A 26051-nucleotide genomic window follows, 5' to 3' on the forward strand; every position below is an offset into this window, starting at 1 on the left:
ACTCAAACAAACTTAAAGAAGGCTGTAGAACTTGTGAATTCTGAAGTTTATTCCAATCGGAAATAGTTCTGGGAAAGAAGGAATACTTATAACAGTTAGTACGTGTGCGATGGGGGGTGACTGTTAGTTGGTGTCTTTGTCTGGTCGCGTACCCGGCTGAAAAAAAAATCACATCTGAAAAATCTATTTTATAATGCCCCTTGATTATTTGATAGAAACACTTCAGTTGCGATAAAAGATTCCTGTGTGCTAACGACGGTAAGTCGGCTCGTCGTAAAAGTTCGGTAACTGAAGTGCGCCCAAATTTGTTAAATATGTAGCGCGCAGCCTTCTTTTGTACGTTTTCCAGCCTGCTGATGTTTGTCTTTGTGTATGGATCCCAGATAACGACACAATATTCTAATGCTGGTCGAACTACTGATTTGTACGCAAGTAAACGAACATTAGGAGTGAAAAGTTTCAGCGCTCGTCTAAGAAAGAAAAGCTTTCTATTCGCGGCAGCAATCACAAAATCAATGTGCTTATTCCAATTAAGATTATTAGTTATCCATAAACCGAGGTACTTATATTGAGTTACTTCTCTCAGAGTGATTGCGTTCACAGAGTAATTGGGATTCTTTTTCTGGGTAATTCTCACATCTACAGTTTTATCGAAGTTTACAGCTATCTGCCATTGGTCACACCACGTGATAACTTTTTGAAGGACATCGTTTAGAAGAAATTGATCTGACATGCTGCTTATTTCAGAGTAAATTACGCAATCATCTGCAAAAAGTTTCATTTTCACAGGAATATTGTCAACTATATCATTAATATATACCAGAAAGAGGATGGGACCAAGCACCGAACCCTGCGGAACGCCAGAGCTAACCGTTAGCCTACAAGAGCTGCTGTTTTTAAAATTAACAAACTGTTCCCGGTCTGATAGGTATGCCAAGATCCATTTAAGTAATTGGTTGTTCCTGAAAATTTTGTCTAGTTTGAAAAGTAATTTTTGGTGTGAAACTTTATCAAAGGCTTTGGAGAAATCCATGAAAATGGCGTCGGTTTGATTGCTGTTATTAATAGAGATAGCAAAGTCATGCACTGTCTGTACCAGCTGGGTGTAGGTAGGGTATCCCTTCCGGAACCCATGTTGACAGTTGGTTAGTACACTATGTGTTTCCAGAAATTCAGATATGTGATTGTGTATAATGTGTTCTAGTAATTTGCAGCAAGTTGATGTTAAAGAAATTGGACGGTAGTTACTAATCATATGCTTGGGTCCTGTCTTATGCAATGGCTTCACTCTGGCGGTTCTCCAGTCACTCGGCAATTCTCCCTCATGTAAAGATCTCGAAAACAAGACAAGTAAATATTTTGAAGTCCATTCTGCGTAACGCTGTAAGAACATGTTCGGGATATTGTCTGGTCCTGGCGACTTTTTTACATCAAGCTTTAAAAGCATATTAACAATACCTTCTTCACTTCTTACTACGTCTGACATGGGGGGAAAATTCGCTTCAAATATCTTGGCTTTAAAAAAACTCTTGACCGCATTCGATGTTGTTATTACTGCCCTGGCCTTTCTTCTAGTGTAGCGTGGTACGTCGGCTCCTGCTACTCATGCCAGTGTCGTAAACTCCCCACGTCTGCACCTGCTGGACCTCTACCGCCACTTCCGTGCCCTTCAATGCCATTCGAGGTTGTAGGTGTTGACCTTTATGGGGCTCTCCTCGTCACATCTGCTGGCAAATGATGAATAGTGACCGCCGTGGACCACCTGACACGCTACGCTGAGACTTCCTCTGTTATTACAGGCTCAGATGTGGAAGTTGCAGACTTTATTCTTCACGCAATAATACTGCGTCATGGGGCTCCTCGTGTACTGCTTAGTGACCGCGGCAAAGTGTTCCTGTCACAAATGGTAAATGAAGTACTGCGCGCTTCTGGAACTACTCACAAGACAGCTTCAAGCTACCACCCTCAGACAAATGGTCTCACAGAAAGATTTCACCGAACCCTTGCTGACATGATAGCCGTTTACGTCCAACCCGACCACAAAAACTGGGATACTCTTTTACCATTCCTGACATTCACTTACAACACCGCCGTTCAGCGAACAACATGCTGCTCACCGTTTTACCTAGTGTACGGACGCACCCCGACTACCTTTCTCGACGTCTCCTTCTTTAACAGCCATGGGAATTCATGTAAGTCTTCTAGCGAAGAATACATTTCCCGCCTGGCCCAGTTTCGCCATCAGGCTCGCATCAATACTGAAGCGAGACAGCACGAGCGGAAGATCATCTGTGATGAATACCACCGCGTTGTGTCTTTCCAACCTGGTGACGAGGTGCTGCTCTTGACACTTATTCGCACTCCTGATCTTTGTGACAAATTCCAACCAAGCTTCATCGGGCCACACATTGTTTTAGAACAGACTTCGCCAGTTAATTATTGTGTCACACCACTCGTCGCCCCCAACAGACCGCTGCTACCGCAGCACAAAGATTGTCCACATTTGTCGCATGAAACCTTTCATGCGACGTTCCCCGTCACTTTGACTTATGGCGGCCAGGGCGTCCGCTTCCAAGTGGGGAAAATTAGTGTGGGCATTTGTTACTTACATCATCATCCTCCCTGCATGATCACAATTACCATCATCAGCTTGTCTCTTTGTCCTCATTGCCACTCTGGGTCATCATCATCGTCATCGTCTGTGTACTGGCTCTGCTCGTTCGTTTTGCAAGGTCTTTCCTCAAATAAACGCTGACGCAGCCAAGACTACCAAGACTTCATAATACAAACATGCGTGATACTGTAGGGGTGCTAACATCGCGCAGTAGCTGCATTCAGGGGTCATAGTTATTGAGTGCTAGGTGGCATTGTGCTCCCGAGTGTTTATTTCCATCACCACCATCATGATGATTGTTATAACGGTAGTGCCAGCGGGGACGCCTGGCGGCAAGCCTTGGTGGTGGCAAAGGAGAGACGAGCGGGTCTCTCTGGCGGGTGGTGGTTGGTGCGAACGGTTGTCTCTAATGGTGGGACCCCGGTGCACGGCACCGCGGGTTGCGTGCCGGGGGCGCTCATGTTAAGTCAAGCATTGGCGAAGCTGCCTTGAGTGTTGTCGAATGTTGTGTAATATTGTGTAAGGTTGTTTAGCTTGTGGATCACAATTGACGTATAATAATTCAGCTGACGATATTGTCAAACTAAAAGTAGCTAAACAAATGTGTTGTTTGGTTCGTTCTGACTGCGTCTACTGTGTCCGTTCACTCCAAGAGTGTGACGTTCTCCACCTCAGACCCTACAATACAAATATATATAACAAAAAAGAATTATTTTGGCCATACACTCTCTCCAAAGTGACTGTGTTTTAAAGGGCACCTGAATTTTTAAAAAAAAAGTCGAGTAGTTTGAATACTTTGTCTACACAAGTAGTGAATAGCAATGACTGGTGTCTTTCTGCATCTAAATTCTCTTGCTTTCCTCGTGGAAAAGCAGGGGATCCTTGTAGATGCTGGTTATGGTAGTCACATTTGTCCTATGTATCCCTAGTTGGCACAATGCTTCCAAGACTTCTTTTTATGCCCTTTTGTAAAAGCCGTATAGGCGGTGTGTTGCGCTCAGCAGCTTTCTGAATTGCCTGATTGGTTACACTGCTGTAATCATCAGAGCACTCGGTTTTTCTCTAAAGATTCTAAAGATTTTTAGAATCTGTTTGGTATAAGCAGAGTTACAAAGTATTGCTGCACGCTGCGATTGCATTCTTCCTTCTTTCATTCCAACGAATGCGCTGGAAGCTAAGCAAAGAAAGATGGCACGGGAGATGAAAATACGTCACGCGTGCCTCATGCCATTGAGCACATTCTCTTTTTTTTCCCTTCGAATATGCTGCTTTCCAGTGCGACCGCATATGCACACGTGAACAAGTTGCGGCCCCAGTAACGACCAACGCGCCACGCTGAAATCAGGCAATCTCCGATACACTGGCTCTGACGAGTGGTTTTTGAGCTTGTAACACAATTTGTCGAGAGAAAGAAAAGAAATTTTCAGCTGATTTGGAGAATTTATTGGGAATTTTCAGCTGTGTGCTGCGCAATTATATTTGGCTCATGTGTTTTCGGGAGCCTCGACTACCGATCGGCAGCGTTTTCCGACCATATTCAATAAGTGTTGCAGTGCCCCTTAAACTTTGAAAAGAGGCTTCGCTGCAGTGAGCATTTCCCCTGTATTAGCTTTGCGGCTTCCTTAAAGCACACGAGATCTCGCAATAATTTACTTAATTAATGCTTAACGTCCTCGTTAATGCTGTCCCGAAAATGTTCTTGTGACTTAGCATACAAATGTTCGGCCATCCTCTTACAAAAAATACTTAGTCATTGACAAGATAAAGTCACGAAACAAGATAAAGAAAAAACAGAACCAACACAAAGAAAACAACGATACCCTATACACTGGTGCGTTGAGTTCTTCATGGCATGCAGAAGTTCGCTCGTTTGTAGCTTGAAGCTTTCAAGATGATGTCATACTTCCCAGCCATCTTGACTGGCTTGACCTTGAGGAAAGCCACCACACGCACAATGCCGGTGTCCTTTTTCCCAGAGTCAAGCTTCAATGCTTGGTCGGACGGCTCAGGCTTCGGCTTTTGGCCCATATGCAGCGATTCTTCCTTCGGTTTTGCTGCTCCTCCTTCGTTACCCGCCTCTTCGACGTCATCTGCTTCTGTTGCCTTTGACTCATTATCATTCTTCGACTTAGTCTGGGGCTGTTCGTTCTTTCTTTTCGTCTGATTTTCAGCACTTTTTCCTAATTCTTCCGACCCCTTACCTTCCGTTTTATCATCTTGGCTTGGCTGGCTGTTTGCCGTTTTGTCTTGTGCAACCTCACTGTTTTCCTGTTTATCCTTATCTGTCGCCTTTTGTATGTTGTCTGCTGCTTCGTCTTTTTCCTTGTTCTTTCCTACTTTGCTGCTTTTTCCTGCTGTTTCTCTCATCACTCCAGGATTTTCCTTCACTCTGTCCGCCTCCCTGTCTTTTCTTGCAGCACCGGGTTGGGAGTTTGTCTGCTTCTCTTTCCCCTAGGCTTCAGCTTTGTCCTTCTCTTTTGGCTTTCTTTCACCCTCAGCTTCGGCTTCACCTTTGTCTTTTGGCTTTCCTATTACACCAGCAGACATCTTGGGCTTTGGATCTTCGCCGTCCTTCCTTGTCAGTGCTTCACAATGTACGGACTTCTCGAAATGTGGTGGAGCTTGTTGTAAAAGCGGGTTCACGTGTCCTTTGAGAGTTGCAGCAGGCGTGACTTCTTGCTTCTGTGGACCCTGGGCGTCGTCTGTTTTTGCCGCGATGCTTCCGATCAAGAGCAGACGATAACCTGTAGCGTAAACTCTGGAGCCATGGTTGACAAAGGTACGATGGAAACGTACCTCGAAATCCCCCCACAATTTGATTTGGGAGCTCCTCGAATGGTACCAATCATTCGCAGCTCCGACGAGTCGGGCCTTGGCAGTTTCTAGCATGTAGGCAGCAGACCATCCATGAAGTTTTGATGTGCAACGAACGTTTTCAATTCACTTCCACGCTGAAGGAGCATCTTCGGAGCCGGCGAAGGAATGGATATCGTGACTTAGGTCGGTAATCACCAGAAACGTTGGCGCTGGTTGAGGCTGTGCTGCACTGATTAGAACCAGTCGTTCCAGCAAGCTTGATAGCAGTCTGTCCTTTCCTTGCAGAGCTTTGAGTAAGTAGTGCCTCGTTCGAATTTTTGCATATTTTGGTTGCTTTGTGCATACTTTTGTTTCTGTGTGTTTTTATTTTCCTGTTTTGAAAATTTGTTCGTCTTCATATTGAGAATACATGTAATTCATGTAACCCACTCTGCGAAAATCCCTAGTAGGGATTGCAGTATTCATAAATAAATAAATAAATAAATAATGGTGTCTCCATTGCCAAAGTTTGTACCTCCTCCACCGCAAGTTGGGTTGTCTCTTCCATAGGTGCGTTGCATTTCAGGGTTAGGGTTACGTTAACCAGCTAGGTAAACTGATGAAACTCACGTTTTCTCACCGTGGCGATTGGATGGCGATCCCACACCTGAAGTATTAGCTTCGCGGTGTCCTTGAAGCACACTTCCGGAGCCCTCCACTACGGCGTCTCTCATAATCATATGGTGGTTTTGGGACGTTAAACCCCACAAATCAATCAATCAATCCTTGAAGCACACGAGACCTCGTTATAAAAAGAATAATTTGCTCGAACGTGCCACACAGGTTTTACTGAAATGCCACATAGGCTACTAAATGCCACACAGGCCATAATCGCTCGAGCGTCTCTCCGAACGCCGTCCTCTTCTTTCATTATCTACCAAAAGGGCATGTGCATTTCTAACAACTGGGTAGGTGCTTTCACGGCTTAGCACTCCTATGCTGCCGTGAAACCACCTTTACAGTAAGTTACTTGCGGATTAATATGCAATTATTTGTTCATAGCCAATACTTCGAAATTTTCAATGATTTAAATTTGAGACAAAGCGAATTCGTATATGGTACTATTCATTTGAATATTCGAAGCATTCGAATATTTGGACAAGCCTAATAGAATAAAGAAGCATTACTATGCTTGCAATGATGGTTCTTATACTGAGGACATCCATTGGTAGTGATGGGGGTATGTGGCGCCCCCTAGGCGTGGTGGCAACAGTGGACATTCGGCCTGTATGCGGGCAGTGTGTGCGCGGACGGTATTGTGGTTGGACATGAGTGGCGGGTGATTCGGGGAGTGAGGCCTAACGAACACGAACGAGCATGACAAGTGGGGGCTCGTCCGGCATTGGACCGACTGAAATTCCCGATGAATTCGCACAGTTTATGCTGCGTCAGACAAATGGATCGGCTATCAAACGCGAGCGCATAGCATCTGAGCTGCGGCAGGCATTAATGGCCGCTCCCGTGGTCCTCGGAGGCAACGAGCGCCGACCGGCCTTTGTTGGACCGCCGGCTACACAAATGTCGGCGACAGTGACAGCGCCCATTGCGACCACGTTGCCTAGGTTCGCGGGCTTCCAGGATATGCAACACCCGGAGGAATTTCTCAGCAAAGTGGACAATTTTTGCCTGATTAACGGCATAGCTCTGGAGGACCGAGTTCGCCGCGTCGTTACCGCGGCGCTTGACGGCAGGGCGAAATTGTGGCATCGTTTCGCGGGTCCCTTCGCTACGTGGGATGCCTTTGTCACCGCTTTCCGACGGGAATTCGCGTCGGCCGACGAAAAGAAGCACCTGAAGGAAGAGTTGGAGGCACGCACTCTGCACCCGGAGGAGAACTTGAAAGAATTTATTTATGTTATTTCCGAGTTCTACGACCGAATCGGAGAGGAGGTTGCCGACGACGTCAAGGTCGATAGAGTGCTGCGCCAAATGCACCCCCAGCTGCAAGACTTAGTAGCGGGGTCCACCTTCTCAAGCTTGAAGGTCCCGGCGGATGCGGCCGATGGCCTGATGGAGCGAGTGCGGCGCCGGCTACAATATCGGCCTCCTCCACCCAAAACAAATGAGGTTGCGCGCGACTTGGCATATTCGGCGCATGGCATGCCTGACGCAATGGCAGTGCCCCAGCACTCCGCAGCAGTCGTCTCCGCGCCGAATGCCGGGTGGACACCTGGGTGCGCGTGGCCCCTCCACCCCGCAGCAGTGCAACTGTCATACCACAGGGACCAGTGGCCCATAATTCAGGCCCAATCTGTCGACGCACCAACGTACGGACCACCAGCAGGGCGTCAACCTCAGCGGGCCCCGAGCCAAGTTGTTTGCCGACGATGTGGCGGCGTCGGCCACATTGCACGCAACTGTGCGAGTAGACCGCGCCAAGACAACGCTGTTCGCTTCCAGTGCGGCTGTCCAGGGTACTTCCAGGCTCAGTGCTCGGGAAACGGCCGCCAGTAGGCACCGGTTCGGCGGGTTCCTACTGCAATTTTATTATGCAAGTTGCATCTGCAGCCGGAGGAGGGAAGAAGCCGCTCTTGGATGTTCGAATCGGTAGTACGACGTTCCGTGCATTGCTCGACACTGGGTCCAGCGTGAGTCTCCTTGGTCCACTAGCCACCCAGGTGTCCACCCGGCATTCGGGTATGTTGAGGGAAGAGTGAGGTATGCTCTTCGGGAGGAAAAAGGAAACGCGAAACTCGAACACTCCGCTTGGCATCAGGTTGGTCCCAGAGCTCCGAGGCTACAAAATGCAAAATATAGTGGGATGGCGGCTCCCGGGTTCAAAAATTTATTTGTCTGCCTGACCTGTGCCAGGATGTTGTGCTCGGAAGGGACTTCCTTACAGCCACTGACATGTCCTTGCACATAGCTTTGGGCGGGTGGACTATAGGAATGGAGCCACAGCTTGTTGTTCCATTTGCCAAACCAGACAGGAAGGTTGCCCCAGATCCAGTGGATGATGCCAATTGCCTTGGAAACTTGTTTGAGCAACAGCCAGACGTTGTGGCATGCAACACCATTAGTGGCTCAGGACAGCAAGCAGAAGTGATGCGTGAGTTCAGGGGCCTGCTGGGAGAATATGAGGCACTCTTCACAAAGTTGCCTGGTTGTACAACACTCATTGAGCATGCTATCGACACAGGTGACAGCACACCAGTGCGCACGAAACTGCGCCCAGTCAATCCAAAAAAACAATGCATCATGGATGCTTGCTTGGACGAGATGCCAGAAGCAGGCCTAATCAGGCGGAGCATAAGCAGCTGGACAAGTGCACCAGTCCTGGTGGGAAAGAAATCCGGAGGCTACCGGGTGGCTGTCGACTACAGACGCTTGAACTTCTGCACAAGGGTACCAGTGTACCCAATGCCTCGCACTGATTGGCTCCTGGCTCAGCTAGGTAATGCACAATGGTTTACAAGCTTTGACCTCTCCCAAGGGTTCTTCCAAATTCCACTGCGGGAACAAGATGTTGAGAAGACTGCATTCATATGTCATAGGGGCACCTTCGAATTCACAAGGATGCCGTTTGGTGTGGCAAAGGCTCAGCCACATTCCAAGCTTTAAGGGGGGACGCGGCTTTGGGATCGCGAAAAATGGCAAAAAAATCTATTTTTTGAAACTCAAGTTTTCAGTTTCTGGAACCCTTTTTCTCTGGTTCCAAAATATCTACACTGAAAACCGCGACGAAGTGCTTCAGAAAATTCGTTTCACCCACCTAGGTAGCAAAAAATATTTCTGAAAATGGCGAGAAAACGGCGATTTTCAAAAAATAATAGCTTCGCTATGCTTGGGCCGGGAGCCGGCTTCTTGGGCTCATCGGAAAGAGCATTTCTCCGTGTTTAACTTTCCCGCCTCAGCCGGCTCCTCCCTTTAACAACAAGCGAGCAAAAAGCAAATGTTTGAAGGTCGTTTTGAGGCCCTTGATTGGCCGTGGCCGCCATGTTGCCTCAGCTCGCCTCGCCATTGGCCCGATGCTCGCTCCGAGAGATCGTCGTCTGCTGCTTGTGCGTCGCGAGGACATGGCTCTCGAAAATCGCCACTTCGTGACGCGTTCACGGCTTGATAATCACTTAAGAAATAACTACGCTTTAGTTACGAGCAGTAAGCGGATGCGCGATCAGGTTACTACGAGCGTCAGCGCGGTCTACGAGCGCCGCGCGTCATTGAAGTCGTCTTTAGCCCTAACTCCGCCGACTGCGGGCAGAAACGACGCGCTAGCGCATTCGTGGCGACGTGCTTCTTCGCAAGCAACGAAGCTGTAAGCGGCGGCACGATCTGATTACTACGAGTGGCCGCACTGGATGCACGATCAGATTACTACGAGCGGGCGCGCGGCGGTCTACGAGTGCGGCGCATCATCGGAGTCGGCTTTAGGCCTAGCTCCGCTGACAGCGAGACCGCGGGCAGGAACGACGCGCAAGCGCACTCTTGGCGACGTGCTTCTTCGCAAGGAATGTACCACATCACTCGCTAGCTCCTCTGAATATTGTACGGACATTTTACGCATCGGCAGCGGACAACACAGTCAAGCTCGTCGCCCCCCCCCCCCCCTTCATTGCCAAGGATCGCTCGGAACAGCGGCTAGCAGTTTCGCGCGTCGTCATTCGAAAATGCGATGCCAAGTGCAGTGCGTGCCGATTTTTTGTCTTCGTAGTTACACATTTCGCGCATCGTCATCGAACGCCGCCGGCAAGTGCATTACGCGCCGGCTGCACTGTCCACGCGGCCGCGCACCCCACGGTCATATGGAGTGCCGTCAGTAAGCTTTTGTGATGCGATTCAGACGTGCTTGGAGCCGTGCTTGATATCGCCACGAATGTCTATGAATGTTCCGAGGTTAATGAGTTGCTGTAGATTAGAGTTTCCGCGACCGGCTAGCCGTATGATGATGCGTTTCACGGCTAGAGCGGCGAAAGTGCATGTGTGAATCAGGGGCACGAATTTTTATATGCCCGTTTCGTGTCATTAATTATACTGCTAGAAATTCCCGTGCCACCAGTCTTCTGCCCATAACTTTGTTATTTAGAAAGATGGCATAGGATGCCATGGTGTGATCCATTTTTCCGATGCAATAAACTTCTCTCCAAATAAGAAAAAGTTCAGTGAATATTTGTAATCAAGTACTTAATTACGCTAATTACAACTTCAGCACAAAAAAGTATGTTTAATAATTTCAGTATATGGTTTTATTCAATTACAATCTTTTCTGTCATACCTATCACACCACTCCTTCATACAAAGAACTTGGTTTGAAATTCATACTTGTTCTTTGTAACTCATGAAAAGGAGTAAATCATGAAAAGAAGTCAAATATCACAAGACAAACCTGAGATCACAATTTTTAGGTGTCTTAGAGACGTAAAGAAAAGTTGAAACTTTAAACGCAGCTTTCTCAATGCTGTTTTTTTTTTTTTTTTGACATTATGCTCAGCCCCTCCACATGGTACAATGAAGAAATAATTTGTTTTTCGTAAAGTATTCGTGGTATCACTTCAAAATTTTTATGGAAGCACTGTGAGGTTATTCTTAGTGTCTGTGCCAATTTTCATCAATATCAAACGAGAAACAAAAAAGGTTCATTGAAAGAAAGCTTGTCGAAAACTTCGACAGGCTTTTTCTCACAAGTGTGTTTTGGACATTGTGCATTGCTCGTGGAAAGAGTAGCAGGAGAATGACTGGACCGATTTTGATTCTGTTTTTTTTCCCTGAATCCCTGAACACTGCTTGTAGGTACAGCAATCTTCAATTTCTGTTTTGTAGCCCTGTTATTTTTCTAGACGATGATTTGTTCGTGCCATTGTTTCTGACAATGTGTGTCGGCAGCCATGATGATCTCTAAAAAAAAAAAAAAACGAGAACTTACTAAAAAATTCCGAGAGTGTCATACCCTGTAGCTTTCTTTTGAGTAAAGATCAACATCATTCGCAGCTTCCTGGCATGTTTTGTTGCAGCGCTAGGCTTTCCACGAGCAGACCATGTAATTGGATCGTGTAGCATTATATAACTTGAGAACTACTGAAGCTATCATGATGAAACTGCATATTTCCCTATTCTAGACACTTATGAGTATGCATGCCAAATTTCATTGCTGTAGTTCAACAAATAAAAAAGTTTTTTTTCAAAGCCCCTCCCCCCTTAATGGACAGGGTTCTTGAGGGCATAAACCACAAATTTGCCATGGCGTTCCTTGATGATGTTTTGGTGTACTCTCATACAATAGAACAACACCTGGTACACGTTTGTGAAGTCCTCGAATGCATCAAGAATGCAGGGCTTACAATTAATCCAACCAAAGTACAACAATGCACTCAATCCCACACCTTCCTTGGTCACGTTGTATCTCCAGGAGAGTGCCGACCAGACCCAGAGAAGGTGCGTGCAGTGGCAGAGTACCCACGGCCATCCAACATGAAGCAACTGCAGGCATTTCTGGGCTTAGCTGGATATTACAAGAACTTTATTCCACAATTTTCCCTCACTGCTAAGCCCTTCACCAACTTGCTCAAGACGCAACAGAAATGGCAGTGGACAAGCATTGAAGAACAGTCATTTGCGACTCTCCGAGCAAGGCTGGCAACAGATGCAGTTCTGAGCTTGCCAGACCTCAATGCACCATTTGTAGTTGAAACAGATGCCAGTGGTGTTGGTATCGCCGCAGTGCTGCTGCAACGTGGGGATAACATTTTGAAGCCAATTTCATTCATCAGCAGAGGCTTGTCGAATGCAGAGCATAATTACACAGTCCAGGAGTGGGAGTGTTTGGCCGTCGTATGGGCTGTAGAGAAATTCCGATCTTAATTGGAATTCACAGAATTCGAAGTGCACTGTGATCATGCATCATTGGCTTGGATGTTCACCACTGAGCAGGCATCTCCTCGTAGGCGGCACTGGGTGCTACGCCTTCAAGGGTTTCAGTGCAACATTAAGCACCGTCGTGGTAAGGCCAACATTCCTGCTGATGCCCTAAGCCGGGCACCTGTTCAGCCAAACTCCAAGACAGCAGATGAAAGCCTGCCTGAGAGACTTTTGCCAATTAACTTGGACGCTGACGAAGGCTCTGTCACATTTGAAACCTGCCGGCCAGCCACCATTGAGGACCTTAGTGTTATAAATTGTGCGAAAAAACTAGCACAGGAACAACAACGCGATGCTCTTTTGCGTGACATAACGAGAACTATCCAGGAAGAGGCCTGCACAAAGGCACTGCTGAAACCCGTCGTCTGGAGGACCTGGCATCCACGCCTCATCTAGAGCCATCAGGACTTTTGGTGCAATGTCGCGGCGACCGTACAGTAGCCTGGTTGCCTACTCACCTTCGCCCCTTGGTCCTGCAGATGGCCCATGACCACCCGACAAGTGCCCATGCAGGATTCTACAAGACACTGCGGTGCATCAGAGACAAGTTTGTGTGGTTGGGCATAAGCAATGACACATCGAAGTATGTCCGCAGTTGCTCAGTCTGTCAAAGGACGAAAGCACAGCGTTGCAAACCCCAAGGATTTATGGCAAGCCAATGGCCTGCAGCACCAATGGAAGAACTTAGTATCGACTTAATGGGGCCGTTACCTACCAGCCGTCGGGGGCACAAGCACTTGCTGGTCATAGTTGACAAATTTACCAAATTCATTGAGCTCTTCCCTCTTCATGCAGCAACAACACAGTAGATAGCCAGCCGTGTGGAAGAGTTCATCTGCAGACACGGGGTACCTACTGCTATTTCTAGCGATAATGGGAAGCCCTTTGTTAGTAAATTATGGAAGAACCTGCTTAGGCGATGGAGCATCTCGGAGCGCCACACGGTGCGTTACAGGCCAGCCGGACAGATGGTCGAGCGGCACAATGGCACCGTGAAGCAGTGCAGTCGTGCATACTGAAATGAGCACAAAAACTGGGACCAACACATTCCCGAGGTTGCTTTTGCAATGCGAACCGCTGTAAGTGCTGCTACTGGATACACCCCAGCCCTCCTCTGCTATGGCCGTGAACTCCGAACACTGTGGCAACCCACCGAAAACAAGCAAGACGCTGAGCCTGCGGTATCATCTTCTCACGCATTCTCAGCAGAACTTCAGTCCCATTTGGCAGAGGTCATGAATGCTGCACGGCAGCATCAGCAACATGCTTGGCGTGCCCAGAAGCAGCACTACGACCAGCGACGCCGAGCCACGACATTGGAGGAAGGCGACCTGGTCCTGCGAGAAACCCACATAGTCAGTGACGCTGCAAGAGGCATCTCATCGTAGCTGGCACCAAGGCGAAATGGTCCATTCCGCATCTGCAGACGTATTGGTGCAAACACTTTCAAGCTCGTCCACCCACAGACTGGGAGAGCTTGTGGCGAGGCCCATGCCGACCAGCTCGTCAAATACCATCCTCCATGGTCAGCGGGGAGCTTCACGCTTCAAGGGGGGGGACGGGCTGTGAGGACATCCATTGGTAGTGATGGGGGTATGTGGCACCCCCTGGGCGTGGTGGCAACAATGGACATCCGGCCTGTGTGCGGGCAGTGTGTGCGCGGACGGTGTTGTGGTTGGACGTGAGTGGCGAGTGATTCGGGGAGTAAGGCCTAACGAACACGAACGAGCATGACATTATGTAAGCGTTTTATGCGATGAGTGAGCTTAAATATTTCTCCAATGCACCAATTAATACATTTTTTGAGGGCACATACATTGATAAGCATTCATGCACAATGTCACAAAAATGTAAGAAGCAATGCATATACACTGCAAAATTCGCTACAACATTGAAATTTCTCAAAAGATTAGGTTGAAGTGTCCAATTCCAAAGTGTGATTAACATTTAAAAAGTTCAAGGGATTTGAATTCGGGTCTTTACAGAAAATACACCAAGTTCTAGGCGACTGACTTCAACAGCTTTATGGTCAGAAAACCCTTGGATGACTTCACACACTGTGAGATAGGAGCATGTAGCCCCATAGCGAACTAAAACTACAGCTATCTATTTTTCATCCAATCTTGCGAAACTGCAAAACACTGGTGCATGAGAATACGGCCATTCCCGAAAACAGCACTGTTCGTGCAGTGATATCAAAGCACGTAGCAGGGTACACGAGCTGTTTCTTGACGGCTGCTGAAATAGAACGCATGCCAGTGCTTGTGACCATGCCCTTATATTCAATGTTCACAGTTGCGGATCGACCCATGCAGCCTCAATGTCTCTTTACACTCCTGCGTCCAGCAAAAGATGAACAGGGCTTCGTTCCCAGTTGAGGAACAATAAATGGCAGGCACCCCACGCGGAGTGATGCTATCGCCAGGACTTTCCGTGCGATGTAGATGGGCAGCTTGTTTCATCTATGCTTCAGAAGTGTTCCTCATTAGCCCTCACGAAGTCTTACTCGCAGGAGCAACATACAATGATAATCAATTTGGAAATTATAAAGAACATGATGACAATGATGAAAGCCTATATGGAGACTCCATATATTTCTTGCTAACCCAGAAATTTCAAAAACCGCTGGGCTAGCATTTTTTCTGGAGAATTGCGTCATCTTCAATGTTAAGAATTTGTCCGTTGGGAGAATGAAATAATCCAGCACCTCTTCTTTTGGTTGCATTCTCCACTACACTGCACTACAGCCCCTTCACTACAATTCTTACAGGCTATATCTCTTCGACACTTCTGTTTTCATAAAGCACGTGTGCAATCTGCCCGCTAAGCATTGGGCTTATCAGGATTTCGAGCTTGTCGGCTACACTCTTGTTATTTACACTTGGGCAAATGGGAACTCACAAAATGCAGCGAAACCACAAATCCATTGCGTGCAATAATCATACAAGATGAGGAGGAGCGAGAGGAGAATGAATGGCAAAGCAGTGTTGCAGACAATTCACAACTTCCATTTCTCATATATGAACCATTCGAGAGTATGTGCCCTGATGTCACGAGAATCACTGTTCTGGTTTCATGAAGAGCGCAAAAATGAAAGAAAAACGCCAAGAGAGAATGATGTACTCAATTGTGTATCATCAGAAGCTGTTTTAGGGCCTTACATAGACAAGGCATGTAAGCATGGGCACAATAGAGTATTCAAGACACCGAAAATGCCACTCTGAATAATTTTAAAGCTCCGGAGAAGAAGATGAAGGGATGCGCTTTCCCCGTTTAAAACCAGCAGCGGCGTTCGGAAATTATTGCCCAGCACCGTGCCACAGTCTTTCTCAGGACTTCGGCGGCAGTGCGAACAACATGAGCAAGAATGGGTGGCGGCAGCGCACAGCTCTACCTTAGAAGGGAAGCTGTCAAGGCTCGTTCACACTGTAGGCGAGGCGGCCAAAGTGTCAAAGCGGTAGCGGGGAAAACTTTATCTCCAGGAAACTAGAGCAGGCGGCAAGTCTGTCTGATCACTCTCGGACCAATTTTCTCGCGCCTGTCAAAGCTCGCCGCTTTGTCGCAGCCAATCACAATGCCATGCAGGGGATGTCTAGGTGTGCCTTTGGGAGAAGCATTGTCACGTGATAGCGATACGTGCCCAAAATGGCCACCTTCTCTGCCTGGCAGCCAGACAGAGGAGGCATACGGTCTGAAGAGGTGTACGCACTCAGCGCCCCAAAAAGCTTGATTTTCTACTCCATCGATGTGAACAAGCCTTCAGTGGCTGATCAAGCAACCTGCCTTCTCGCTCTCTCTTCTTTTCATAAAGTATGTTCAAAATGCGCGGGGTGCTGCCTCTCAGCTTCGATGGCAAGCCCCCCGAGCAGGGTGATATTGTTGCATTCTTCCTCCAAGCAATGGAGATGGGCCGGCTCAATTGATTTCTGCTTCAGCCACATTTGTCACCCCTGCCAACGTGCTTTTACCAGGGGTAGAACAAACAATGTGCGGAGGTAGGTTATCAAATTTAACTTGATATAGGACGTAATGGTGATGGCAAAAACCCTCCGAAAGTGTTCATGTGATTGCTATCACAATAATTGCTAGCAAAATTGGCTTAGTGTTTGAACAATGCTGACCTTTGCTTAACAAGTGCTCTGCTACATTTGCTTTGAACGTTTTCCCTGACTGCTTGCTTGAAACGGCCTTTCTGGCTGCGTCAAGCCTGCTCCTAGGACTGCTCTCAAACCCATCTAGCCTGTCCCACCCATGTTAAATGCATTTATGAGAATGTTTAAGTGTGCCTATATTCATTATGAAGGATGCCTAAAATCTTGTTTTGGCTGCCTCCTATAATGTGCTGTTTGGAAATCTGGTCTAAAACTCAACAGCGGCCAACAAGTGACTCTTGTTGTAGTCGCTCACCCTTTGGGCAGTGAGAATGCTCCGAGTCCCGAATCTGGATCGGAGAGTCGCTTCGCCACAGACAAGTGGCCTCCACCGTCAGCCTCCAACAGGTCAGCACCCAACAGGGATGGTACCGACGACTTGGTCCTCGAGAGGGGCATTTTCTTCTTAGGCAGCATCGCTTCACTCGCTCCAGGCGGCAAGCTTTTTGTCTTGAGCAGCTCACCTGCGATCAGTCGAGCAGCATTTTGGAGGGGGCCGTGAGGCCATTATTATAGCCCCTTATTAACGGAGAATTGTCAAGTGTTGCAGCGCCAGTAAGCGATGCTATAAAGTTCCGAATCAAGGTCACCAGTCTTGTACGCTCTGCGAAAATGGGGCTCAAACACACTTGATGGAGCCAAGGACGATGCACTTTGGGAGAGCGTTGACAGCGGCGAAAGTTTTCAGCATCTGTAGAGCATGGTGCAGCGGACTAAAATTGCATTTCCATGTCCCCTATGGTAAGGAACCTTGGTGTTATCAGCCACGACCTCTGTGATTAGATTTCGCAGCAGCGCACTGTCAAAACATGCAGTTACAAATTGCTGAGGCCACAGCCAACAGTATCAACACCCCCTGCATCACCGTGGGTGACGGAGCAATGCAGTTTTTCGTCGCTCCACAACACATTTCCGATACCATAATCTTTTGCCACTGATGGTACACTTTGTTAGCGCTCCAATCTATTATCCTTTTTTAAATGTATATACTGCGTGCATTTGGACTATTTCAGATGCGATAGTGTAGTTTGTGCACCCACTTTTCAGAGCTCCGAAATGTGAAAAAAAAGTGCACAAATTATGCGAGTGAATATGGTATATAAAGTTTTTTCTAAAATAAGTTAACTTGCATGAGTTAGCAACTGGCCCAGCTCTCTAGTACATTAGAGGACAGAGGCCGCCTAAGGTCAGGCAGTAATAATATAACCGATGGCAACAGAACTCAAAAAAGGAATTCATCAGTAATGTTTGTTTTACAGGTTCGTGTAAGAATTTCAACAAAGATGTAGGCCATATTCAAGAGCTGTGTTAGTGCATAATTAATATTTTGGCAACCAAGTGGGCGACCCCACATCAAGAAAAAGTGCTAGAACTGAGCTGCTTTTATAACTTGTGATGCTTTGTTAAATAGTTTTAAAACGACCCTGCAGCACTTCTCAAGTAATCGTCAAGTAACCACTATTAGAGTTTATTGCACAGTTGCCATTTCCAGTTCTAATTAGTAGGCTTGTGTGAGGAACGAATTTGTATATGTTAAATATTATCAAAAAATAGACATATTTGTCATGACCTAACTAAACTTAAACAAAACTTAAACATGGCCTGTGCAAATGCTATTTTTTTTGCATCAAATAAAGTGAAAAATAGTAGCAGGATTTGACTCTCGGTAAATGCAAGTGATCGTGAGGTCGGTATAACAAGGTTTAAACATAAAAACTAATCATCATCATTTACAATTGAAGTGGGACTTTGCGGCAATGCGCATTTTTCTTGGGTGCATGTATTCACAGCTTGTCACTACTTCACTGCAGTGAAACTGCTTTGACGTGCTAACATACAAATTAATAGATGCTCTCACGGCTTAGCACCGCTTCACTACAATGAAACCATCTTTACAAAGTGTTGCTTAGGGGGTCGATACACATTTATTTGTTTGTTTTGAATAATCAAAAACTTTAAATAATTTAAATTCAATTTGAATTGAATTTGAATACTGTGTATTTGTTCAAATATTCACACAAGCCTAATAATCGATTGCTTTGGCTTTTTTTTTTTTCACAGGTTTAAATGTTGGATTTTCCAGTTGCTTGCTGCATTTGTTGGGCTGACACTTTTTTTCTGCACATTGTTATTTAGTGTTTGCCAGGGGTGAGACAGCTGAGGCTAAATTCGGAGCAGTTTTCAGAACAGCAATATTTCAATTTTAGAGCAGAAGAATCTTGCTTGGGAGCAGTTAGCGGCATTTAATGTGTCATCCTGGGAGCTTGAAAATACAAACTTTCATCAAACCTGGGAGCATCAGTGTATATCTTAATTGGTTTATAATACACATGACACTGAAACAGATGTTGAAGGAAGTTTTTAACCAGATAATCGCCGGGCATGAACTGCACTACCTTTTTACATACCACATGACCTATCTGGCCCTCGTAACAAACATGTAAAATAATATTTAATAAAAGAAGGTTTTGTTGAAAACTAGGTTCCCCGGAAACATTTGAAAAGAAGAACGCATCACACTCAAAAAGAAATTAAAAAGCTGTGATTGCACAAGAATCTTAGTTACATAACAGTGGTTAACATAACATAACATGATAGCATCACAACAGCTTTTAACGGACAACAAAATTGCGCTGCACCACCATTCACAGCCACCTTAGGCGACACCACCTTCAAGATTGCAGCGCGGGAAACAAGAAACCTCGCCACACGGACTATCTCGTAACTGATAACGCCTCTCCATGCGAGCATCTACGCGTTATTGATTTGGCACACATTGACCAGTTCTTTTTTTTTTTTTTTTTTTGTCGTAGGTCATCATCATCATCATTGTAGAAGTCCCGATAATACATCGACTTGCGATTGCTACCCTGCAACTCGCGTAAAGCGCTCGCGCAGCATAGATAAGAAATTCGTGTCCGCATAAACAAACCGCCAAATGTACAGAGACTGTTTTTATTGCATAAGAAGAAAAAACAGAAAATGAAGTCACACTGCCGCTGACCGAAACACCAATCGAGCTAAGCCTAAAAGCATAGCCCAGAGCTGGCATGCATGCAGTGACGCCTCTTAAAGGGCCCCTAAAGCACCCAGCAGTCAAAATTTAGTTGAGGTGAGAAAGCTGTGCTCGAGTTTACAACGAACATGTAGCCGTGATAATTATTCGAAACGGTGTCGTAATAGCGGAGTTACACGCATTAGATGATCGAAACGTGGCTTCTTCCCCTCTTTCTTACACTACCCTCTTCTAAAACCGCTTGGCCCCTCCTCGCTGAGTCAGCTGAGTGCCCCTCCTCATCTCGCGTGGCATTCGTCACGGCTGGCGCGCTGTTCGAGACAGCGTCTACTTCCAGTTGCCGCGATCCACCACTTTGACGCCCCAGCTCGCCGTCAACTGTGTTGTGTGTGACAGTCATGCACACGTGCGCCAGATTGGGGGCAACGCCCCTCGGCATAGAATGTATATATGAGAGCGCTATCGTTCAATAAACGTTCTTTCGACGCACATGACCCGTGCAAGCCACATGGTGTCAGAAGTGGTCGGACCGCAGCCGATACACGCAGCCGGCGAACGAACAGCGGACGCGTAGCAAGCCAACAGGGGCGGCTCGGAGGTCCCAACCAGCTACAAGCATGCAGAACGGGGAACAGCGCCAGCAGGCCAGCGGACCAGTCACCACGCTATTGCCACCGCCGAAAGCCCTGGACACCACAGGAGACGTATGGCGAAGCTGGAAGACATGGCGGCAAGAGTTCGAGCTCTTCGCAACGGCAACATACCTGAACCAGCAACCGAAAGAGGTACAGGCAGCCACCTTTCTTATGATTATCGGAGAGGACGCACGCAAGACGTACAGCACTCTTGATTTTGCAACTGACGAAGAGAAGTCGGACGTAGAAGTACTGAAAATGAAGTTTGAGGCATTTTACAAACCAGCTCTAAACTTAGCCTACCATGAGTTCCGCTTTGGAAAGTGCGACCAAAAGGACGGTGAAAGTTTCAATGACTGGCTGACAGACCTCAGAGTGCTAGCAAAAAGCTGCGAGTTTGGGCAGCTTGAAGAGCGTATGCTGAGAAGCCGTATTATTCTCGGAATTAGAGATAAAAAGCTGCAAGAAAAGCTAATCTCCGAAAATGCTTCTTTCACGAAGACCGTAGAAATGTGTCGCTCTCGTGAACATGGCAAAGAACAGTGTGAAGAGATACAGGCGCGCCCGAAAAGCGATTACGCAGCCGAGATGAACGCGCTATCTGAAGCGAAAGGTCAGCGTTGTACAAAGTGCGCAAAGGTTCATCAGACCGACCGTGTGTGCCCAGCAAAGGGACGCACGTGCAGGAAATGCGGTGGCAGAAATCACTTTGCGATAGCCTGCAAGAAGATGCAAAAAAGATTTCATTCGAAAGAGCACGCAGTAGCATCTGTCGATGCAGAAGAAGGCGATTTCTGGTTAGAAACGCTATCGCATGCCCGTGGGAAAGACGACCGCTGGACGGCTACCGTTGAGATAGAAGGAAAGCCTATTTTTTGCAAGTTAGACACAGGCGCAACATGCTCGGTTATAGCACGCAGCCAGCTGCAGAAAATAACAAACAAGCAGCCACTTGATTGCAACGTTGTTTTAAACACATTTTTTGGCTTCCAGAAAAAAGCGACGAAACAAGTTCGTCTTGAAGTGGCAACGAGAGAAAGCAAGATTCTGACAGAGTTTTTCGTCGTGGATGACGAAATCGCCGTGACCTTGAGCGGTACAGTTGCCGAAGGGCTTGGCTTGCTCCAACGTGTCTGCTCTGTCGACCAACTAGAGCTTTACGGCACTGCCAAGCCTTACGAAGACGTGTTTGAAGGTCTGGGTCAACTGGAGGGTATTGTCTACCATCTAAAGCTCAAGCCCGGGTCCCAGGGAGTAGTGAAACCAGCACGGCGGATTCCAATAGCATTGCAAAGCAAGGTGAAAGCTGAGCTCGACCGCATGGAGACTGCTGGAGTCATCGTGAAAGTGACCGAGCCGACAGAGTGGGCCAGCAACATGGTCGTTGTTACAAAAGGAGAGAAGGTACGCATTTGTCTTGATCCTTCCGACCTAAACAAAGCTCTGCTTCGCGAGCACTATCCAATGCCAACATTGGAAGACATAGCACCTTCGATAAGTGGGGCCCAGTACTTTACAACTTTGGACGCAGCCTCCGGTTTCTGGCAAATCAAGCTGGATAAAGAAAGCTCTAAGATTTGCACTATGTGCACTCCATACGGCCGTTATAGATTTTTGCGCATGCCCTTTGGAATCTCGTCGGCGCCGGAAATATTTCAGCGGGCCATGCACCGCGTGCTAGAAGGCCTCGAAGGCGTAGCAGTTGTCATGGACGACATTCTAGTGTGGGGCCGAACAAGAGAGCAGCATGATGCAAACCTTGAACACGTCCTACGACGTTGCCGAGAGTACAAACTGAAATTGAACAGAAAGAAATGCCGTTTTTTACAGGAGTCCGTCCGGTACTTGGGACACATTTTGACGCGCGACGGCCTGAGCCTGGATCCACAGCGGCTAGAAGACATCTTGCAAGTCCAGACGCCAAGCAACCAGAAAGAGCTGCAGACGTTCCTGGGCATGGTAAATTTTGTCTCTCGCTTTATTCCGAATATGTCGGACCTAACAGCACCACTTCGAGAATTACTAAAGAAGAATGTCGCGTGGCTTTGGGAGGACCGCCAAGATGCAAGCTTCAAGGCTCTGAAGGAAGCGCTTGCGACAGCCCCTGTACTAAGCTACTACGAGAAGGGGAAACCAATCAGGCTGTCGGTAGATGCCAGTCAGAACGGAGTTGGCGCAGTGATCATACAGGACGGGCATCCACTAGCGTATTCGTCGCGTTCCTTGACAGAAACACAGCAAAGGTATGCCCAGATCGAAAAGGAGATGCTGGCAATTGTCCACGGCTGTGAAAGATTCCGCGACTATCTTTTCGGGCAGCCTGAAGTTGTGGTAGAATCCGATCACAAGCCACTAGAAATTATATTTAAGAAGCCGTTATGCCAATGTCCTCTAAGGCTTCAGCGCATGCGCCTCAGCTTGCAGAGGTACCCGATAGTCGTCAAATACACACCTGGAAAACAGCTGTTTGTTGCTGACGCTTTATCACGGTCCCCGAGCCAAGCAATATTGAAAGAACAGTGCCTGAATTATCAGTTGAACACCATTGCTTGCCTGCAGGTTTCAGACAGACGGCTGAGCCAAGTTCTACAAGAGACCGACCAGGACCCTGTGATGGTGAAACTTCGACAGTACGCAAGCAGTCAGTGGCCGGAGAGCAAAGCTGACGTCAGCAGCGAGCTACGATGCTACTGGAGCTTCCGCGACGAGCTGCATACGCAAGATGGCCTAGTATTCAGGAGCAACCGCCTCATCATTCCGGCCAAGATGCGCAGCGAAGTTCTTGCCTGCCTTCATGCAGCGCATGGGGGAGCAGAAAAAATGAAAGCACGTGCTCGAGCTGTACTTTTTTGGCCTTCTATAAACAGCGATCTAGAGGAAGTTGCTCGACGCTGTGAGACCTGCCAAAAGCACAAGCCACGAAATCTGCGCTTGCCATTGATGAACCATGAAATTCCTAGCCTACCCTGGGAAGTTGTGGGAGCCGACATATGCTATCACAATGCTACCGAGTACTTGGTGGTTGTTGACTTTTATTCTTTCTTTTTCGAAATCAGGCCCGTGAAGACGACAGCCGACAAGGTGATTGCTGCCTTCGCAGACATATTCGCCACTCATGGCTTCCCGCAGCGCCTATGCACGGACAATGGACCGCCATTCAGCAGCCAGGACTTTCGTGAATTTGTCGGTAAGATTAGCTTGCACCATGTTCGCTCCAGCCCCTATCACCCTCGATCAAACGGAATGGCTGAACGTGCGGTGCAAGAAGCCAAAAAATTGCTGAAGAGGTATCGGTACGGCACAGTGGATTTTTGTGCTGCATTGCTTGAATGGAGAAACACTCCTCGCGATTCCTATTTGAAATCTCCAATGCAGAGACTCATGGGCCGAAATGCGAGGACGCTGCTGCCAGTCACGGAAACCCACCTGCGACCGCAGACCATACCGCCAGAGGAGGTTCAACGGCGGCTCCACGTCATCAGAAGTAGACAACGTTCCTACTACAACAGGGGTACAAGGCCGCTACCAGGACTTCCTGAGGGCTCCCGCGTCACAGTGTACAACGTACCATCAAAGACCTGGTCCCCTGCTACGGTTATCAAGCCTGCCAACAGTCCGAGAGCCTACATTGTTGAGACCGAAGATGGACTCCAGTTGCAGCGCACCAGAGAACATCTCCGTCTGGCCCCCACTCCACTGGTGCCCCCCACACAAGAACATCAAGCTGACGTGGGCCCCGCCGAGCCACAACTACGCAGAAGCGAACGCAATCGCCGGCCACCGCAAAGATACCCCATGCCGGAACTTTAGTCTTTTTGTTTGTTTAAGAAGGGAGATGTGACAGTCATGCACACGTGCGCCAGATTGGGGGCAACGCCCCTCGGCATAGAATGTATATATGAGAGCGCTATCGTTCAATAAACGTTCTTTCGACGCACATGACCCGTGCAAGCCACAACGAACATGTAGCCGTGATAATTATTCGAAACGGTGTCGTAATAGCGGAGTTACACGCATTAGATGATCGAAACGTGGCTTCTTCCCCTCTTTCTTACACTACCCTCTTCTAAAACCGCTTGGCCCCTCCTCGCTGAGTCAGCTGAGTGCCCCTCCTCATCTCGCGTGGCATTCGTCACGGCTGGCGCGCTGTTCGAGACAGCGTCTACTTCCAGTTGCCGCGATCCACCACTTTGACGCCCCAGCTCGCCGTCAACTGTGTTGTGTGTGTCATTTGGGTACACTAGTTGACTAACCACAGTTGCTGTCGTGCGGGCCCGTGCCCCTATGCTAGCGACTTCACGGTTGCGTTGCGGGCTGAAGATGGTGATTCGCAAGTGGCAACACGGCCAAGAATAGCAAGGTGCACGCGAACAGCTGTTTGCAGAGTGACCGAAAGTCGTCGGATGTCGTTCGGCCAATCCCAAGCATCGAAAGTGGTGACGCCATCGAGGTTCACTGGTGATGTTACACATGTCAGTGGCGGGAGTGGCAGGGACCGGAAAGCAGAAGCTATTGTTTTTCGAAATTGTGGCGCACCCGCTACCTGTAGCGCTGCGGCGTGTGGCATCGTTGATCGCGACGGCATTCTGCACACAATCGCTTGTTTACTTGAAGTGTTTAGGAAAATATCGGAGGGAGTTCAGGGGCCCTTCAAAGTGCACATTCTGAGTTCAGATTACAAAACTGAGCCGTGGCAATTCATCATTCATGAAAACTGTGCCACGTGATCGTTGACGCGTCATGAGTCGCGAAAAAAGCGCCGAGGTGTCCATTCATGTTGTTTAAAATGGTTTCAACACACATTCTGCCACCATGCCTTCGCAAATAACCAAGTGTTTCTCTCTATCTCCAGACACCCATGCGCGGATTTTGCGTGCAATGGCTTTTTTGAATGCAAAATGCAGTGACATTTCCCTTGAATGAATAAGTTAGAAGCTAATGGGCGTAAACTGGGAATGGGCTGCATGCATTCTGTCGCTCATGGAGCCCTTTTTGAGAATCCACGTGAGCGCGCCAGAGCATCTAGGAGACGCGTCACATGCAGGGAAATGACCCAGGTTTACAGTTCCTCGCTCACGGCAAACGCGCACGCGTATGTGGTTGCACACAGCAGGGTCGACATGAAAAGTGCAGCAACCGGAGGAAAGCGCTACGCACAACAAAGAACCTGAGAGTCAACGTCACTATGCTTGCCACTCGATTATGGTTTTCGCAAGGCGGCAGTGGCAGCAGAACACAGAGCCTAGCTAGTAAAAGCAGCACGCTCGATGCACGGCAGCACATTTTTGTGGGGTCACATATATTCACAACAGCTTAGAGGAGATTATGGAGGCGTCATGAGAGACTTTGTCACCATAAAAGTGCAAAGTAAAAAAAAAAAACCTGATTGGGCGCATCTTATTAGTCAACTCGGCCTTTTTTTTCCCACTGATGATGAGGTTGGGATCAATATTCCAGCTTTCGAGGTTGTTTTGAAGCAGTTGGGCGCAATTTTCGTGATTTTTATGCTTTTGGAGCCTTGGCACTAGAAAACGAAAATGGATCAAAAAGCTGTATCACCCCTGGTTTGCCCCGTTGACTATATACCAGTGTGTTTGTCCATGAGTTCATATGATAGAGCGCTGAAATCAAACATGTTACAGATGTCAACATGCAACATTATCGATACACTGGCAAATATGCACTGAACAGAGTGGATACTAACCATGCTGCCGACAATTTTAAAAAGCAAATACCATGTGCTTTCGTTGATAGTTGCAAATATTTTGTGTTGTCACTACAAAATATTTAGGGTAATATTTCACCTTCCATTAAGCAACCATTTAAAACAATTAAGAAATGTTCTCATGAAATGTATCAATCAGGTGCCTCCCAACAATGCAACATGGCTGCAATCATGACAAGGTGACATCTCGAAGTGAGCAAGT

The 26051-nt window shown here is 47.6% G+C and overlaps 1 protein-coding gene across 3 annotated transcripts in view; it reads right to left on the reverse strand.

Moving 5' to 3' along the window:
• The window catches only part of LOC119173590 (uncharacterized), a 294126-nt gene that overhangs the window by 49995 nt on the left and 218080 nt on the right, over nt 1-26051 (reverse strand). For all 3 annotated transcript variants that reach the window (XR_012895547.1, XM_075896331.1, XM_075896332.1), the window contains exon 7: nt 16730-16937. Coding sequence is in view for 2 of the 3 variants with exons in the window: in XM_075896331.1 (XP_075752446.1) it covers nt 16730-16937 (208 nt within the window). In the remaining variant the exon portion in view is untranslated. The remainder of the gene's footprint in view (nt 1-16729; nt 16938-26051) is intronic.

This window comes from Rhipicephalus microplus, chromosome 5 (genome assembly GCF_043290135.1).
Source record: "Rhipicephalus microplus isolate Deutch F79 chromosome 5, USDA_Rmic, whole genome shotgun sequence".
NCBI lineage: Eukaryota > Metazoa > Arthropoda > Arachnida > Ixodida > Ixodidae > Rhipicephalus > Rhipicephalus microplus.